This window comes from Littorina saxatilis, linkage group LG15 (assembly GCF_037325665.1).
Source record: "Littorina saxatilis isolate snail1 linkage group LG15, US_GU_Lsax_2.0, whole genome shotgun sequence".
Taxonomy (NCBI): Eukaryota; Metazoa; Mollusca; class Gastropoda; order Littorinimorpha; family Littorinidae; genus Littorina; species Littorina saxatilis.
This window is the reverse complement of record NC_090259.1, coordinates 42,226,130-42,246,259: the sequence shown is the minus strand read 5'-3', so window position 1 is coordinate 42,246,259 and position 20,130 is coordinate 42,226,130. Positions and strand designations below refer to the sequence as shown.

At 44.0% G+C, this 20,130-nt stretch overlaps 1 protein-coding gene across 2 annotated transcripts in view; it reads left to right on the top strand.

Annotated features, from left to right (window-relative positions):
- The window catches only part of LOC138949362 (endoplasmic reticulum mannosyl-oligosaccharide 1,2-alpha-mannosidase-like), a 32,131-nt gene extending 15,293 nt beyond the window's left edge, over positions 1-16,838 (top strand). For both annotated transcript variants that reach the window (XM_070321172.1, XM_070321171.1), the window contains exons 4-11: positions 2,136-2,217; positions 7,579-7,770; positions 8,590-8,738; positions 10,870-11,058; positions 11,468-11,655; positions 13,951-14,074; positions 14,381-14,575; positions 15,046-16,838. In XM_070321172.1, coding sequence (XP_070177273.1) covers positions 2,136-2,217; positions 7,579-7,770; positions 8,590-8,738; positions 10,870-11,058; positions 11,468-11,655; positions 13,951-14,074; positions 14,381-14,575; positions 15,046-15,378 — 1,452 coding nt within the window. In that variant the 3' untranslated portion in view covers positions 15,379-16,838. The remainder of the gene's footprint in view (positions 1-2,135; positions 2,218-7,578; positions 7,771-8,589; positions 8,739-10,869; positions 11,059-11,467; positions 11,656-13,950; positions 14,075-14,380; positions 14,576-15,045) is intronic.
- Positions 16,839-20,130: the final 3,292 nt, after the last annotated feature.

Below are 20,130 nucleotides of genomic sequence, written 5' to 3'. Positions count from 1 at the left end.
AAAAAGAGGTAAAAATGCTAAAAAGAGACATTTGGCGTTTCTTTCTCTCCCTTTCTCTCTGTTTTATTTATACGTTAGTTTTGAAACATGTATTCATCAAATATAAGAAGTGAATGTTCAGCCAACACACACACAAAAAAAAAAAAAAAAAAAAAAAAAAACCCTACCTACCTACCGACCCTACTTTTTTTGGTCATGTTACCCTAAACAGACAATTTTTTTTTTTTGGCCTTATTGAAAGTGATCATACTTTACAGGTGGTGATATTTCTTCTGATATTGCTTTTGCTTTTGACTGAAACTGTCAGTTTGGACAGATTTTTGATGTGAAGAGACAATTAACTAAAGATCGAATTCTGACACTCCAGACTGTTGGTGTGTTCTATAAGTGTGAATAGCACGTGGCAGGCAGTGACTGGCTGTCTACTGTGAGGAATTGATTTTAGAAAGTGAGCCTTATGCTGTTTTTGCACAGCTGTTGGAGTATAATGGAATTCCTGCTGCATCGCACCACAGCAAGCTGTGGATCCATTATGGAAATCATTTTTAGCGTTATTTAACAAGATATTTACACTTTTGCTCTCAACTCTGTGATTTGAACACGTGTGAAGCAATCAAGTATTTTGTACCTGCTGCCACAGGTTGAAAAGATTGACCCTGGTTTGAAGTTGTGTTTCATATTGACTGCTCTCTCTGCCCCCTGGCTGTTTAATCTTTTTCTGATCCTCGCATTTTGCATTATCTGCCCACGCCACAGGTGAATCACAACTCACACTCAACACCCACATCTCTCACAAATTCTTTCAATCCAATTTTACTTTTTGTATGTGAAAATAAAGTGGAACCCACTTTTCACAAATAAAAGTGAAAATCAAGTCATCATTGAGGTAAATGTGCATCATTGTGAACAGAAAATCTGAGAAAACAGGGTCTTAAAAGGGTGGAAGTCTTGCATAAGGGGGGAGGAGGGGGGAGGGGGGGCGGGGGGTCATAACACTTTCTATCCCACCTATGTTGACCAAGGTTTTTTTTAGCCGAGACCAGCTGTGCTGCAGCATGTAACTCAGAATTGTAGTAACTGTGTAGTAACTGTGTATCAACACAATGGAATGCAGGCGTTAGATGGACGTTACAGGAAGCGACTGAAGTGACTGTGTGTACGGATATATCCATCCGTACCAGGTCAGATAGAGCCATCTGAGTGGGTACGGATATATCCGTATCTGGGAGGCACATGACGGGTATACCCGTCTTAAGGCAGTCAAGGGGTTAAAGACACCTCGTTTTAAGATCTCCCCACTGTCCAGACCTTGCTCTTGCAGATATTCTCTTCATAAGCCACCATAAATTTACCATTATTTTAAAGGTGGTCGTCTACATTTTTGCTTTTTTTCAATAATCTTATGGTTAGATTTCGCTAAAAAGTTATGTCAGATGATGAATGAACCATGGGAAAAAAAGTTATAAAAAAAAAATATATGTAAAAAAAGATTTTATTTTTGGGTAGCGTGACTCACGCTTCCAATATTTTGTTTTCTGTTTGCTGAGAACATGTGCTTTGCCTAAAAATACTGACCAATCAAATTCATGTCACTATGCTTATAGCCACGCCCAAACAAGTGCAGCAACTGGAGCGCTGTCCACGCTTTTTTTTAAACGCACGAAATGCACGGGATTTGAGAGGAGTTTTGCGCATTTTCCAAATAAGGATATCCTACTATGAGTACTACGCTGGAATACTACAATGAATTTTCAAACGGCTACACTGGCTTCGTCTTTCCTGATCGAAAGGGGGTGTATTGTTGATAATTGTAGATAATAGACTCTGCATTTTAATGGTCAAATGGCGATTTCGGTATAAAAATGTAGACAAGGACCTTTAAGACTGCCTACATTTTTAAATTTAAGACGCGATTTTCTCAGATTTGTTGAGGGATTAGAAGGTGGCGGGGAGAAAAAAAAAGGGGGTTGGGTCAATTAACTATGCTCTACACTGGGTTTTCTTTGTGTGTACAGCTTTCTAACACCGTTCTGGTTCACTATGGCCTCAAGGTGAGCTAGCAACTTTGACATCTGGGTAAACTTTGAAGAAAAGAGAATTGATAGATATCTTACTGTGGTGGATGTTTGTTGCAGGTGCCCCCTGTTGATGAACATGTGGGGGACAAGGCCAAAGTCAGTGCCCATAAGCCTCGAGCCAAATTTGACTTCTTTGCTGGTTAGTGGGCTAACATGATGTGGATGTGTGATTGTGTGTGTGTTCGGGGAGGGGGGAGATGGGAGGTGTTGTGTTTGGGGGTGGTTGTGTGTCTGTCTGTGTGTGTGTCTGTCTGTCTGTCTGTGTGTCTGTCTGTGTGTCTGTGTGTCTGTCTGTGTGTCTGTGTGTCTGTCTGTCTGTCTGTCTGTCTGTCTGTCTGTGTCTGTCTGTCTGTGTCTGTCTGTCTGTCTGTCTGTCTGTGTCTGTCTGTCTGTCTGCCTGCCTGTCTGTGTTTGTCTGTCTGTCTGTCTGGCTGTGTTTGTCTGTCTGTCTGTCGCTGTCTGTCTGTCTGTCTCTGTCTGTCTCTGTCTGCCTGTCTGTCTGTCTGTTTGCCGGTCTGTCTGCCTGTCTGTCTGTCTGTCTCCTCTCATTGACCCTGTGACACCTTCAGGACCAGCCAGAAGTGTCCTTACACCGCAGATGGCCTGTCATGACAGGTACAGTTTGGTCAGAAAGTGTCCTTTGTTGGGAGGTGTCCTTTGTTGGGAGGTGTACTGACTCTTCTCAGAGGCCTCGCGTCACCACTGTCCCCGAGCATCTCTTTGATTCATTCTGCAACGTACTCTTTGCCTCTTGTGCATTGGTTTGTTCCTCATCTTCTTACACTCTCTGTACTGAGCTCCCAGCCTTTCAGCACCCTTAGTCCTCCTCTCCTTACACTCTCTGTACTGAGCTCCCAGCCTTTCAGCACCCTTAGTCCTCCTCTCCTTACACTCTCTGTACTGAGCTCCCAGCCTTTCAGCACCCTTAGTCCTCCTCTTCTTACACTCTCTGTACTGAGCTCCCAGCCTTTCAGCACCCTTAGTCCTCCTCTTCTTACACTCTCTGTACTGAGCTCCCAGCCTTTCAGCACCCTTAGTCCTCCTCTTCCTACACTCTCTGTACTGAGCTCCCAGCCTTTCAGCACCCTTAGTCCTCCTCTTCTTACACTCTCTGTACTGAGCTCCCAGCCTTTCAGCACCCTTAGTCCTCCTCTCCTTACACTCTCTGTACTGAGCTCCCAGCCTTTCAGCACCCTTAGTCCTCCTCTCCTTACACTCTCTGTACTGAGCTCCCAGCCTTTCAGCACCCTTAGTCCTCCTCTTCTTACACTCTCTGTACTGAGCTCCCAGCCTTTCAGCACCCTTAGTCCCTCATCTTCTTACACTCTCTGTACTGAGCTCCCAGCCTTTCAGCACCCTTAGTCCCTCATCTTCTTACACTCTCTGTACTGAGCTCCCAGCCTTTCAGCACCCTTAGTCCTCCTCTCCTTACACTCTCTGTACTGAGCTCCCAGCCTTTCAGCACCCTTAGTCCTCCTCTTCCTACACTCTCTGTACTGAGCTCCCAGCCTTTCACCACCCTTAGTCCTCCTCTCCTTACACTCTCTGTACTGAGCTCCCAGCCTTTCAGCACCCTTAGTCCTCAACTTCTTACACTCTCTGTACTGAGCTCCCAGCCTTTCAGCACCCTTAGTCCTCCTCTCCTTACACTCTCTGCACTGAGCTCCCAGCCTTTCAGCACCCTTAGTCCTCCTCTCCTTACACTCTCTGTACTGAGCTCCCAGCCTTTCAGCACCCTTAGTCCTCCTCTCCTTACACTCTCTGTACTGAGCTCCCAGCCTTTCAGCACCCTTAGTCCTCCTCTTCTTACACTCTCTGTACTGAGCTCCCAGCCTTTCAGCACCCTTAGTCCTCATCTTCCTACACTCTCTGTACTGAGCTCCCAGCCTTTCAGCACCCTTAGTCCTCCTCTTCTTACACTCTCTGTACTGAGCTCCCAGCCTTTCAGCACCCTTAGTCCTCCTCTTCTTACACTCTCTGTACTGAGCTCCCAGCCTTTCAGCACCCTTAGTCCTCCTCTTCCTACACTCTCTGTACTGAGCTCCCAGCCTTTCAGCACCCTTAGTCCTCCTCTTCTTACACTCTCTGTACTGAGCTCCCAGCCTTTCAGCACCCTTAGTCCTCCTCTCCTTACACTCTCTGTACTGAGCTCCCAGCCTTTCAGCACCCTTAGTCCTCCTCTTCCTACACTCTCTGTACTGAGCTCCCAGCCTTTCAGCACCCTTAGTCCTCCTCTTCTTACACTCTCTGTACTGAGCTCCCAGCCTTTCAGCACCCTTAGTCCTCATCTTCCTACACTCTCTGTACTGAGCTCCCAGCCTTTCAGCACCCTTAGTCCTCATCTTCTTACACTCTCTGTACTGAGCTCCCAGCCTTTCAGCACCCTTAGTCCTCCTCTTCTTACACTCTCTGTACTGAGCTCCCAGCCTTTCAGCACCCTTAGTCCTCATCTTCTTACACTCTCTGTACTGAGCTCCCAGCCTTTCAGCACCCTTAGTCCTCATCTTCCTACACTCTCTGTACTGAGCTCCCAGCCTTTCAGCACCCTTAGTCCTCCTCTTCTTACACTCTCTGTACTGAGCTCCCAGCCTTTCAGCACCCTTAGTCCTCCTCTTCCTACACTCTCTGTACTGAGCTCCCAGCCTTTCAGCACCCTTAGTCCTCCTCTCCTTACACTCTCTGTACTGAGCTCCCAGCCTTTCAGCACCCTTAGTCCTCCTCTTCTTACACTCTCTGTACTGAGCTCCCAGCCTTTCAGCACCCTTAGTCCTCCTCTTCTTACACTCTCTGTACTGAGCTCCCAGCCTTTCAGCACCCTTAGTCCTCCTCTTCCTACACTCTCTGTACTGAGCTCCCAGCCTTTCAGCACCCTTAGTCCTCCTCTTCTTACACTCTCTGTACTGAGCTCCCAGCCTTTCAGCACCCTTAGTCCTCCTCTCCTTACACTCTCTGTACTGAGCTCCCAGCCTTTCAGCACCCTTAGTCCTCCTCTTCTTACACTCTCTGTACTGAGCTCCCAGCCTTTCAGAACCCTTAGTCCTCCTCTTCTTACACTCTCTGTACTGAGCTCCCAGCCTTTCAGCACCCTTAGTCCTCCTCTCCTTACACTATCTGTACTGAGCTCCCAGCCTTTCAGCACCCTTAGTCCTCCTCTTCCTACACTCTCTGTACTGAGCTCCCAGCCTTTCAGCACCCTTAGTCCTCCTCTCCTTACACTCTCTGTACTGAGCTCCCAGCCTTTCAGCACCCTTAGTCCTCCTCTCCTTACACTCTCTGTACTGAGCTCCCAGCCTTTCAGCACCCTTAGTCCTCCTCTTCTTACACTCTCTGTACTGAGCTCCCAGCCTTTCAGCACCCTTAGTCCTCCTCTCCTTACACTCTCTGTACTGAGCTCCCAGCCTTTCAGCACCCTTAGTCCTCCTCTCCTTACACTCTCTGTACTGAGCTCCCAGCCTTTCACCACCCTTAGTCCTCCTCTCCTTACACTCTCTGTACTGAGCTCCCAGCCTTTCACCACCCTTAGTCCTCCTCTCCTTACACTCTCTGTACTGAGCTCCCAGCCTTTCAGCACCCTTAGTCCTCCTCTTCCTACACTCTCTGTACTGAGCTCCCAGCCTTTCAGCACCCTTAGTCCTCCTCTTCTTACACTCTCTGTACTGAGCTCCCAGCCTTTCAGCACCCTTAGTCCTCCTCTTCCTACACTCTCTGTACTGAGCTCCCAGCCTTTCAGCACCCTTAGTCCTCATCTTCTTACACTCTCTGTACTGAGCTCCCAGCCTTTCAGCACCCTTAGTCCCTCATCTTCTTACACTCTCTGTACTGAGCTCCCAGCCTTTCAGCACCCTTAGTCCTCATCTTCTTACACTCTCTGTACTGAGCTCCCAGCCTTTCAGCACCCTTAGTCCTCATCTTCCTACACTCTCTGTACTGAGCTCCCAGCCTTTCAGCACCCTTAGTCCTCCTCTTCTTACACTCTCTGTACTGAGCTCCCAGCCTTTCAGCACCCTTAGTCCTCCTCTTCCTACACTCTCTGTACTGAGCTCCCAGCCTTTCAGCACCCTTAGTCCTTCTCTCCTTACACTCTCTGTACTGAGCTCCCAGCCTTTCAGCACCCTTAGTCCTCCTCTTCCTACACTCTCTGTACTGAGCTCCCAGCCTTTCAGCACCCTTAGTCCTCCTCTTCTTACACTCTCTGTACTGAGCTCCCAGCCTTTCAGCACCCTTAGTCCTCCTCTTCCTACACTCTCTGTACTGAGCTCCCAGCCTTTCAGCACCCTTAGTCCTCCTCTTCTTACACTCTCTGTACTGAGCTCCCAGCCTTTCAGCACCCTTAGTCCTCCTCTTCTTACACTCTCTGTACTGAGCTCCCAGCCTTTCAGCACCCTTAGTCCTCCTCTCCTTACACTCTCTGTACTGAGCTCCCAGCCTTTCAGCACCCTTAGTCCTCATCTTCTTACACTCTCTGTACTGAGCTCCCAGCCTTTCAGCACCCTTAGTCCTCCTCTTCTTACACTCTCTGTACTGAGCTCCCAGCCTTTCAGCACCCTTAGTCCTCCTCTCCTTACACTCTGTACTGAGCTCCCAGCCTTTCAGCACCCTTTGTCCTCCTCTTCCTACACTCTCTGTACTGAGCTCCCAGCCTTTCAGCACCCTTAGTCCTCATCTTCTTACACTCTCTGTACTGAGCTCCCAGCCTTTCAGCACCCTTAGTCCTCCTCTCCTTACACTCTCTGTACTGAGCTCCCAGCCTTTCAGCACCCTTAGTCCTCATCTTCTTACACTCTCTGTACTGAGCTCCCAGCCTTTCAGCACCCTTTGTCCTCCTCTCCTTACACTCTCTGCACTGAGCTCCCAGCCTTTCAGCACCCTTAGTCCTCCTCTTCTTACACTCTCTGTACTGAGCTCCCAGCCTTTCAGCACCCTTACTCATCCCCCTTCTCGGGGGAAATAGCACTGCAGTCGGTAGTAGTGGCACTGGCTTTGATAAACCCAGTTGTCGCTATGGGCGTGAGTTCGATCCCCACGTTCAGCGAGGGATTTATTTCCCAGAGTCAACTTTGTGCAGACTCTCTTCGGTTTCTGAACACCCCCTGGTGCACGTATGCTCACGATAAAGAACCCATGTTCACAGCAAAACACAAATATATGCATATATGCAGGAAAAAGAGAGAACAAATGGGGTAGCGTCGACGTGTATGGCAGCTCGCTGTCCCCAGTGAAAAAAACAGCCAGAATTTTCATGAGGTTAACCTCACAGGACTATATGAAATCTAATCCCTTATTTTATTCCTTATCCCTAGCAGGGGGCCCAGTAGCTCAGTTGGGTGAGCACTGGACTTATGATCTTAAGGTCGCAGGTTCGAATCTGCTGCTAGCTTTGCACTGGGAGGAAGTGACCCGAATTTCCCACCGATGGAACAATAAAGTAATTAAAATGAAGAAAGAAAAAAAAGGAATTCTCCCATATCTTTGGAGCTTTACAAATTTCTTTGTCTCACAGCGGGCAAGTCGCGGAACGTCAAACAGCAGGCGGTGGCGGATGCCTTCAAGCATGCGTGGAAAGCGTACAAGGCACACGCGTGGGGTCACGACGAACTTCACCCCATCTCCAAGAAGCACTCGGAGTGGTTCGGCGTTGGTCTGACGCTGGTGGATGCCGTCGACACCATGGTCATCATGGGATTGAAAGAAGGTTAGTGGGGCATGAAATAAAAAAAAGAAACCAATAAGTAGTGTGCGGAAAACAAACAAAAGGATTAGTTAATAAAACATTTTTAGTTTGAGTGGGGGGGGGGGGGGGAGGGGGGGGGGGAGTTGGTAGGTGGGCGGTGAGATGGGAGAAGAAGAAAAAGAAAAGAGAGGAAGACAAGACATTAATATCAACAAGACGCTTGCTAAATGAATTTAATTTTATCTCTTTTTCTCCGTTTTTTTTTCATTTAAAACAGTTGAGGATACCCCCCCGCGGGTTAGGGGGAAGAATTTACCCGATGCTCCCCAGCATGTCGTAAGAGGCGACTAACGGATTCTGTTTCTCTTTTTACCCTTGTTAAGTGTTTCTTGTATAGAATATAGTCAATTTTTGTAAAGATTTTAGTCAAGCAGTATGTAAGAAATGTTAAGTCCTTTGTACTGGAAACTTGCATTCTCCCAGTAAGGTAATACATTGTACTACGTTGCAAGCCCCTGGAGCAAATTTTTTATTAGTGCTTTTGTGAACAAGAAACAATGGACAAGTGGCTCTATCCCATCTCCCCCCTTTCCCCGTCGCGATATAACCTTCGTGGTTGAAAACGACGTTAAACACCAAATAAAGAAAGAAAGAACAGTTGAGGATGTTTATTTCGGCAGATTGACAAAAATGGAAATTAACTTACTTCAAACTTTTTGATTTTACCAGTCTACCAGTTTGCGTTACCAGAAACTCTACCAAGTTACTTTGAAAGAGAAATTACTGCTGATAGACTATTTTATTTCAGCACAACAACTTTTCTTTCTTTACACAATACAGAGTACGAGGAGTCGAAGGAGTGGGTGACGGACAAGCTGACCTTCGCGGTGTCGCGCGACGTCAACCTGTTTGAGATCACAATCCGTGTCCTGGGCGGCATGCTCAGCTCTTATCACCTGACAGGGGAGGAGATCTTCAAACAAAGAGCTGTGAGTTAGTTGTCTACACTTGGATGCCAAAGATCTTAAGATCACAAGATCTTTTTCAGTCCAAGGTGCGCAGTGGCGTGGTGGTAAGACGTCGGCCTCCTAATCGGGAGGTCGTGAGTTCGAATCCCGGTCGCTGCCGCCTGATGGGTTAAGAGTGGAGAATTTTCTGATCTCCCAGGTCAACTTATGTGCAGACCTGCTAGCGACTTAACCCCCTTCGTGTGTACAGGCAAGCACAAGACCAAGTGCGCACGGAAAAGATCCTGTAATCCATGTCATAGTTTGGTGGGTTATAGAAACACGAAAATGCCCAGCATGTCTCCCCCAAAATCGGCGTATGCTGCCTGCATGGCGGGGTAAAAACGGTCATATACGTAGAAATCCACTCGTGCTGAAACATGAGTGAACGTGGGAGTTTCAGCCCATGAACGAAGAAGAAGAAGTCCAAGGTGCAAAAACAGAAAGGACTATAGCTTGACAACGCAGCAGTCCCTAATCAGTACACATGTGGCAATTTCTTTGAAAACGGTCATTGTGATCAAAATTATGATGTGCTTTCCAAGACTGTTTTCCATCTGTTTTATCTGTTTTATAATGTGCTATCACTGATCATTTCTGAAACTTTTATAAATTTCAGCTTGAAGTGGAAGTCAGTGAGCTTAGTAAAGTTTGTTTACATTGTGCTCCAACTTTGACCCCAGACCGGCACGGTTGGCCTAGTGGTAAGGCGTCTGCCCCGTGATCGGGAGGTCGTGGGTTCGAACCCCGGCCGGGTCAAACTCAAACTCAAACTCAAAATGTTTACTGTCCTCATAAAAACAAGGAAAATTGCCATACAGTGTCAGGCGATCACAGACATAAAAACATCACATGTATTAAGAATTAAACGATTGCACTTAAAACTAATAACCCTAGCCCGCTTCACATTTGCTGTAAACTTAGAATTAGAATTAGAATTGCATTAAAACACATGTAAACATCCTAAGCGTCTCTCGCAGCACTTACAGACACTCACACACACACACACTCTCTCTCTCTCTCTCTCTCTCTCTCTCTCTCTCTCTCTCTCTCTCTCTCTCTCTCTCTCTCAGTTTAACTAAAAACAATAAAATATATTCGGATTGAGTGGGTAATAATGGCACACAGGCATGATTTAAAAGGTCATGGATAGATAACACATGCGCGTGTATCAAGACCAAGAGCATTCTACAAACTCGTACGCACACGCACACACACACATACACAAACACATACATACACACAGTCACACGATCACAACACACAAGCACACACGCACACACACACACACACACACACACACACACACACACACACACACACACACACACACACACACACACACACAGACACACACACACACACACACACACACACAGATGCTCACACAGACACACACACACACACACACACACACACACACACACACTCACACCAGCGAACCAACATCCACGCACCCACACATGCACCAAAGTGCCCATCGCTGCGGAGTTGGCGGCAAATCACACAGGCTACTTCAGGTCGTGGCGTTGAGTAGCCTGACAGCAGAGGGCAAGTACGAGTCCAGGATCATACCTAAGACTTTAAAATTGGCAATCTAGTGGCTGCTCCGCCTGGCGTCTGGCATTATGGGGTTAGTGCTAGGACTGGTTGGTCCGGTGTCAGAATAATGTGACTGGGTGAGACATGAAGCCTGTGCTGCGACTTCTGTCTTGTGTGTGGCGTATGTTATATGTCAAAGCAGCACCGCCCTGATATGGCCCTTCGTGGTCGGCTGGGCGTTAAGCAAACAAACAAACAAACAAAACTTTGACCCCGTATTTCTCAAATTGGAGGCTTCTGTGAACAGTGTCCAAAGTCGCAGAAATGGCCACATATGACCAGTCACCATACCAAAGTATATTACGTACAATTGGTGTGAATCAGCATGAACATGTCTTGCAATAGCAGTTTACGCACAAGTCCATCCATCCATCTATGGGGACCGTTTTTTGATTTAGATAAAGCTTCAAAAATGTGTGGGTGTGTGTGCTGTTTTTTTCTTTTCTTTATCTTAAACCAGATCACCTTATCATACAAATGAAAAGTGTTTTTCTGTACATTGTTTTTCAAGGTGGAGCTAGCAGACAAACTCCTGCCGTGTTTCAACTCGCAGTCCAAGGTGCCTTACTCCGACGTCAACCTGCTTACGGGCAACGCGCACGCCCCTCGCTGGGGGCCCGACAGCAGCACGTCTGAGGTCACCACCATTCAGCTGGAGTTCAGAGACCTCTCCAAGGTCACCGGCGATAACAAATACGCTGTGAGTTTTTGTTGATGTGTGGGTGTGGTGTATAATGAGGGAAGAAAAAAAGAAGTTTAAAAAATACTGCAACTCAACAGCAGCACGTCTGATGTCATCATCATTCAGCTTGGGTTCAGAGACCTGACTTAAGTCACTGGCAATAACATATAATTATGCTGCAATTTTTGTTTGTGTTTTGTGGGGAGGGAGGGAGAGAGAAGAGAGGGGATGCGGTGTACACACAGCAGCAGCACATGTGTGACATTCTTCTGAAACAGTTTGTGCTCAAGGACCTGCCTAATCCAACTGGTCAAGAATAAAATAGAAAAAAGATAGAAGATAAGGTGTGAACGTTGTGAGATTGTGTGGTGTTTTCAGGGGGGGGGCTGTATCCACTGTACCCATAGAGTGGCTTTGCTGTTTACAGGATGCAGTGCACGAGGTGTCCATGCACGTGCACGATCTTCCCAAACAGGACGGACTGGTCCCTATCTTCATCAATGCCAACAGCGGCAGCTTCCGTTCCACCGCCACCATCACACTGGGCGCCCGCGGCGACAGCTACTATGAGTATCTGCTCAAACAGTGGATTCAGAGCGGCAAGAAACTGACAGTGTAAGAATGCTTGGCCGTTTGTGTGTGTGTATGTGTGTGTGTTTTGTTGTTGTTGGATTTTTGTGTTTTTTGGGGAGGGGTCTTCTTTTACAGTGGAATCCCCCTTTAAAGATCCCTGATTCAAGACTCCCTCCCTTTTGAGACCCTGTTATTTCAGATTTTCTGTCCATAGCCTATGTAAATTTACCACCATTTTAAGACTCCCTCCTTTTTGACTCACATGCGAAGCAAAAGTGAGTCTATGTACTCACCCGAGTCGTCCGTCCGTCCGTCCGTCCGTCCGGACGTCCGGACGTCCGTCCGGAAAACTTTAACGTTGGATATTTCTTGGACACTATTCAGTCTATCAGTACCAAATTTGGCAAGATGGTGTATGATGACAAGGCCCCAAAAAACATACATAGCATCTTGACCTTGCTTCAAGGTCAAGGTCGCAGGGGCCATAAATGTTGCCTAAAAAACAGCTATTTTTCATATTTTTCCCATTTTCTCTGAAGTTTTTGAGATTCAATACCTCACCTATATATGATATATAGGGCAAAGTAAGCCCCATCTTTTGATACCAGTTTGGTTTACCTTGCTTCAAGGTCAAGGTCACAGGAGCTCTTCAAAGTTGGATTGTATACATATTTTGAAGTGACCTTGACCCTGAACTATGGAAGATAACTGTTTCAAACTTAAAAATTATGTGGGGCTCATGTTATGCTTTCATCATGAGACACATTCGGTCACATATGATCAAGGTCAAGGTCACTTTGACCCTTATGAAATGTGACCAAAATAAGGTAGTGAACCACTAAAAGTGACCATATCTCATGGTAGAAAGAGCCAATAAGCACCATTGTACTTCCTATGTCTTGAATTAACAGCTTTGTGTTGCATGACCTTGGATGACCTGGTCAAGGTCACATGTATTTTGGTAGGAAAAATGTGTAAAGCATGTGAGTCGTATGGGCTTTGCCCTTCTTGTTACATTTAGTCAAGTTTTGACTAAATGTTTTAACATAGAGGGGGAATCGAGACGAGGGTCGTGGTGTGTGTGTGTGTGTTTGTGCGTGTGTGTGTGTAGAGCGATTCAGACTAAACTACTGGACCGATCTTTATGAAATTTCACATGAGAGTTCCTGGGTATGATATCCCCAGACGTTTTTTTCATTTTTTCGATAAATGTCTTTGATGACGTCATATCCGGCTTTTTGTAAAAGTTGAGGCGGCACTGTCACACCTTCATTTTTCAATCAAATTGATTGAAATTTTGGCCAAGCAATCTTCGATGAAGGCCGGACTTCGGTATTGCATTTCAGCATGGAGGCTTAAAAATTAATTTATGACTTTGGTCATTAAAAATCTCAAAATTGTAATTAAAATTATTCTTTTATAAAGCGATCCAAAATTACTTTTATTTTATTCTTCATCGTGTTCTGATTCCAAAAACATATAAATATGTTATATTTGGATTAAAAACAGGCTCTGAAAATTAAAAATATAAAAATTATGATTAAAATTAAATTTCCGAAATCGTTTTAAAAACAATTTCATCTTATTCCTTGTCGGTTCCTGAATCCAAAAACATATGGATATGATATGTTTGGATTAAAAACACGCTCAGAAAGTTAAAACGAAGAGAGGTACAGTAAAGCATGCTATGCAGCACAGCGCAACCTCTACCGCGCTGAACAGGCTCGTCACTTTCACTGCCTTTTGCACTTGCGGCGGACTACGGTCATTGTGAAAAAATGCAGTGCGTTCAGTTTCATTCTGTGAGTTCCACAGCTTGACTAAATGTAGTAATTTCGCCTTACGCGACTTGTTAAGACCTGATTTTTTCAGATTTTTGTACTTGCGCAAATGGAGTATTTGATGCCTCAGTGGCAGGGTAGAAATGGCCAGTGCCGTGAAATTCCACTCCTAGTACATTTATCTGCTCAAGTATCGAATCCAGAGAGACAAGAAACTAACTGTGTCAGTGTGCTTGGCGATTTCTTAATTTTTTTCCATGTCCTTTTAATTTTAATGTCTGTGTATTTCCAAAACTGAGCATGAAACTGGAAGTCTTAATCAAGTTAATAGCAGGGTAGATACGGTCAATCGTAAAAACGTCTTTGTCCAAAAAAAGATTCAGTTAATTTGGGTATTGTATGCCAAGAACATGGAAGAAGAAGAAGACAGATCAGATGAAGAAATCTTTGTGATTTTGTAATGAGACACTCAAGTTGTCAGGTTATATGTCTGTATTTTTACCTCTGCGCATGTCATTTGAGTTGCTAAGTTTTTACTTTTTTTTTTACTTTACAGGTTCAAAGACGATTACGTAGATGCCATGACAGGTGTGAAAGAGAGGCTGGTGCGAAAATCTGAACCCAGCAAACTGACCTTCATCGGAGAACTGCTGAGCGGACGTAATTTTAGTCCCAAAATGGTGAGTCGAGAGACTAAATTCCTGGTCGAATGGTATCGGCGATGTGTGGCCCCTCTGATGAGAGGACACCTCCCAATAAAGGACACCTCTCTTGCCTTTCTTCATCATCTTGTATGAAGTTTCCCTGTCAGAAAAGGTCACCTGCAATATAGGAAAACTAAAGCCAAAGTAAGAAAGTTGCAGGATGTACACATTCCTGACATGCTGCACACAGGATGAGGGTGGATTCCCGGGATAGAACAAAACAGGGTTGGGGGATACGGTGCAAAACATCTGCATTAATATTATTTTTTTCCCCACCCACAGGATCACTTGGTGTGCTTCCTGGCGGGGACGCTGGCTCTGGGCGCTTACAACGGGCTGGACAAAAGTCACAGGACCCTTGGCGAGGAGCTGGCCTACACCTGCTACCAGACCTACGCTCGCCAGCCAACGCGACTGGCGCCAGAAATCACCTACTTCAACCTGGCGCCCGAGGCTAAGGAGGACCTCATTGTCAAGGTGTGTGTGTGTGTGTGTGTGTGTGTGTGTGTGTGTGTGTGTGTGTGTGTGTGTGTGTTGGGTGTGTGTGTGTGAAGGTGGGGGGTCATTTTAAAACTGATGCATGCTTGTAAATAAAGTTGAAACCTTTTTTCACCCCCAAATCCCCACCCCAAAGAACAGGCATGGGAATATTTATTTTATTTTATTTTATTTTAATCTATTTTCTTTTCTTTTCATTTGATCATTATTTTTTAAGATTAATATTTCATTTTTATTTTTTTTCAAATTTTGTTCAGTTTTTTCTTCTGGTATAGTCCTGAATTAACCCTGTGGAAGTAACATCATACACTGAAAGAAGAGCGATTGATTGAGATTCACTCAGTGGGAAGGTTACCCTCACACAGAGATAAATCGGGTTATTACCTCTTTCTCATATTTTATTTCACTTCATTTCTTCTCAAAAATGAATTTATTTTTTTCTTCCCCAGCCTTTAGATGCACACAACCTGCTTCGCCCGGAGACGGTGGAGAGTCTGTTCGTGCTGTACCGGGTGACGGGGGACCAGAAGTACCGCGACTGGGGCTGGCAGATGTTCTTGGCCTTCGAGAAGCACACCAAGATCCCTGACGGCGGTTATTCCTCCATCAGCAATGTCAAGGACGCCGGAAACCCTCGCTTTAGGGACAAGATGGAGAGCTTCTTCCTGTCGGAGACGTTGAAGTACTTTTATCTCTTGTTCAGCGACGACCCTGGCTTGATACCGTTGGACGAGTACGTTTTTAACACTGAGGGACACCCCTTACCTATTGACAGGACATGAAGGGGGAGTTAACAGCTGATGAATAGACGATTTTCGGAAATAACTCTGCATGGGTTCTGAAAGAGTGAGTACCCTTGCATATGTGACATTATATTATAGGCAAGTCACTAGCGAGAGGGCGTGCCTCAAACACGTGAACAGGAAGCACATAGCAATGTTTGTCTGCGCAAATGCAGGGGTGGGAGTAGTTCCGTATAATTACGGAATTCCGTATAGGAAAAATTTCAACAACAACAACAAAAAAGTGAGGAAAAAAACCTGAATCCTAATCGCGTCAATATCGGTTTCCGTGTTTCGGTTCGCGCAATTTTCGATCCATAAAACTGAAGATACTTCCGGAAATAACATGCCGTCCGCCATTTTTCTCTCAAATGAAACCTAGATATCGCGAGCTCGGTTTACTTATTAAGATGGAGCTAATTACCGATGAGTCGAAGACTCGAAAGATCGACCAGAGCTTACATAAAAACAAGTGGACTGGATGAACTTGGTGGACGATTTAAATCGCCCATTTAGAAAATGGCTTCGCAAAACGTCAGCAGTGGGCTCAGCCTGGTGTTTAGTTTGCAGCAAAAAAATATTTTTTCGGTATAGCTCAGATTTTTTGCTCCCACCCCTGCAAATGCAAGGGTACTCACTCTTTCACATCCCATACAAACCCGACAGAGTTATTTCCCAAATTCGTCTATTTGACTTTTTAAATGATAAAAAAAAATTTACTGGCATTTATGATACAACCATCACACTCAAAAGGCGCCTTAAAAACTCCTTCTCCCATCAAAAAAATATGTGCTGTCAAAGGCAGAGCAACAAAATCTAAAATTTTCATTTTGTTTGATTCTATTGCAGCTTGCGTTTTGGTCCGGATTTTGTGTGTGTGCCAAATCGGCCGAAGATCAAATGCTGATCAGATATGACGCTCGCGTTACATTGAAGCAAATCACTGTCAAGAGGTGTGTTGCTGTTAACAAACTTTGGCGTGATCCAGCTTGAAATCATTGATGTTTGTTTATTTTTTGTCTAAACTCTTTCAGAACCGAGATAGGGCCAGCTAGTGTCAAGTGAACAAGATCTATTTGTTTTCTTAGAACTAGTTTATGTACATGTATACATATACCAAAAGATATTTGAAAGATGTTTGACCAGTTGCATTTTGTCTTTCCTCCATAATATTTTTTTTTCCTCCAACTTCAGGGCGGGTCACACATGATAGTGCAGACTTTAGTACAGGGAAGACTTGTGTGTTAGGGATTGCATGTTATAGAGAAAGAAGTCAAACAACTTTTGAAGAGTTCATGGCATATTGTCTGAAGCAAAAGTTGATAACACATTGAAAAATGAAGGGAGAAAAAGGAAACTGTATTGAATAAGAAGCCCGTCTGTGATAAATTTGGTAGCACTCATCCGTGTGTGTGGGGTTTGTGGTTTGGAAAAGAAAAAATACAACATCTTTTTTTCAAGATACAGAGTTTTGACATGATTGGCGAACCATACTGATGTGACAAGTATTGCAAGAGCAACAGATGTTTGTCATATCATGGAGGATTCATCTAAATGTCTCAAGGCTTCACACTGCTCGTTATCACACACTCTTTCTCTACTGCTGATGCTTGCGGCTCATATTTCTTTTTAAAACAGGCTCTCTTTGTTTTCTGCCACAGTGGAACCCCCTTTTAAGACCCCCCCCCCCCCTCTTTACCCCCCCCCCCCCCTTACCCCCCCCCTCCCCTTTAAGACCTTGTTTTCTCCAGATTTTCTGTTCATTACCTCTGTAAATTTACCTCCATTTATGACTCCCTCCTTTGTAAGACCTCATTTTCTTCGATTTTTGAAGGTATGGAAAGGGGGGTTCCACTGTATCTGTGTAGTACAGGCTGTGCACTCTATACTCACTTGACACTTCTCCCTTTCTCCTTATTTGGAATCACTAGTAATGGCATTCATAATCATTATGCAGAGGTAGTTTTTCCACCAGAAGTCACTCAACTCCTCTTTTTGATAACAACTAACAAATAAAAAAAACAAATAAAAAAAGGCTGTCCCCCCTTATCCCCCCCCCCCCCCCCCCCCCAAAAAAAAAAGTTTTTTTTCAAAGAATGGCTGCTAATGATTTGTCATTATGTAGACAGACAAAGTGAATATGTGATTGACAGTCCCAGGCTGTGCTAAATGTTCAAATCTTGCTCTGCATATGAACTTTGTTAGACATTAGAACAAAAAGTAATTAAGGACCGAGTTTGCTGGCAACGCTGAATAACTTGTGAGTCCCCTTCCTGTATCAAACCACCTACCTCTCCTCCCAAATCCTCCATCCCACCTTCACCTCCCCCAACCCCCAAAGGTGTCAAGCTTTGTGAAACATAATAATAACACCTAAATTAGGCTTGAGTCATTGTGAACAGAATCTCATCGCAAATGTAACCCCATTAATTGATTGTAACATCACTTTGTCTGTAACTGAAACACCCAATTCCTGACGCAGTCAGCCTGGTTTCTGATTTTGTGAATGTAGTGGTACCTCCTATGTGAGATCCTTCTGATGTGAGGACACTTCCCAATAAAGAACACTGTCTGTAGTGTAAATTCGCTTGACTATGCCTGTCATAAAGGACACCTACAATGTAGGGACACTTTAGACTGGCCCCAAGGATGCCCCCTCGTCACAGGCACCTCTGTACACCAATAAAAACAAAAATGACTGGAATTTGTCATGAATTACTTTATAGGACATCTGGCATTATACGCACCAAAAGATTGCAGCATTAAACTGTTCATAATTCATGTGGCGGAAAGAAGATAATTACTCTGGAGGGATCATTTTTATTTTTTCGTTTCTTTGTTAATTAAGTTGAAGTTAATTTTGGTAACTTGTGGACCAAACCCTCATACTGATCAATAACATTCATTTGCGCTAGTAACAAAAGTAAGGAATAATTAAACTCACCAAGCAGAAAATAACCATTCATGGAGAGTAGCTTTGAAACCGGTACATGTAATTAATGAATTATCTATGAAGAACAGAACTGACATTTTCGTACATTCGTATAATACGGAAAACGTGTAGCAGAAGTTAACTTGAAATGTAGTTTTTCTTGTCCAAGACAAGTTTGTCCGCTTCCAAGATGAGAAAGGCAATATTTCGTTCTCATGTATTTTTCTGTTGATGAGCTGACAGTGTGCATTTATATGGAGTTTAGATGGAACTTTTTTTTTTAAAATTGTTGGGTGGTGTTTTAGTTGTAAGATTCTAGTCTGACGGCAGGTGTGCATGCACAAATAAGGTGAAAAGATTGGACTTTCTTTGTTTCATTTTTCAAGTTCTTGTGCTCGCAAGATTTAAAGAATGATTTATCAATATTATTGCTGATTTGTTTCATTTATAATATGCTCAAGATAAGTGACTTAAACATGACTTTGTTTGATCATATCAGATTTCAAATGTATGAACATGTCATGAATGAACGGGGAGTGTTTTCATGAAACATTACCTGTGTTTTTGAATGTTTCTGTTGTCGAGTTTATTTTGGTTGTGATGCTGTTGTTGAAATCTGCGTTGATGTGGTGTGTGAAAAGCAGTACGTTTGCCTCGTTAGCAGATGTCTCATGCATTTTCTTCTTTTGTTGTTGTTGCCGTTTTAAGCATCTTTGCTGTCTTTGACCTTACTGCTCTTATCTGGTTACTGTGTGGGAAATCAAAGTTTGTTGCTTGCAGAGAACGAGAGAAACTGAGAGAAAGAGAGAGAGGGAAAGAGAGTGAGAGAGAGGGAAAGAGAGAGACAGAGATGAAGAGAGATGGTACTTGTAAGTACATGTTCACTATCTGATCTTTTCACAATGTTTGTATATATTTGTGTACATCTGTGTGTGGAAAGAAATGTGATTGTTCATGTGTGAACGTGTTGGGGTTGAAAGGTTTGAGTGCCAAGCTAAAGAAATACCTGTGTAAACTTCTGCATGGTGAGGTAATGTGTAAATTGTTTGTTAGTATTATTTTGCTAAAAGTTTTGTAATACTGTATCGGTGACAATGGCGTGTCAATTTTCTTTGTTCACATGGCTGAAGATGTTTCTTTTTACATTTAGTCAAGTTTTGACTAAATGTTTTAACATAGAGGGGGAATCGAGACGAGGGTCGTGGTGTGTGTGTGTGTGTGTCTGTCTGTCTGTGCGTGTGTGTGTGTAGAGCGATTCACACTAAACTACTGGACCGATCTTTATGAAATTTGACATGAGAGTTCCTGGGAATGATATCCCCGGACGTTTTTTTTCTTTTTTTCGATAAATACCTTTGATGACATCATATCCGGCTTTTTGTAAAAGTTGAGGCGGCACTGTCACACACTCATTTTTCAATCAAATTGATTGAAATGTTGGCAAAGCAGTCTTCGACGAAGGCCGGACTTTGGTATTGCATTTCAGCTTGGTGGCTTAAAAACTAATGAATGAGTTTGGTCATTAAAAATCGGAAACTTGTAATTAAAATTATCTTTTTATTAAACGATCCAAAAATAATTTCATCTTATTCTTCGTCATTGTCTGATTCCAAAAACATATACAAGTCATATGTTATATTTGGATTACAAACAAGCTCTGAAAATTAAAAATATGAAAATTATGATTAAAATTAATTTTCCGAAATCGATTTAAAAACATCTTATTCCTTGTCTGTCCCTGATTCCAAAAACATTTAGATATGATATGTTTGGATTAAAAACAAACTCAGTAAGCTGAAAAGAATAGACATACAGAAAAG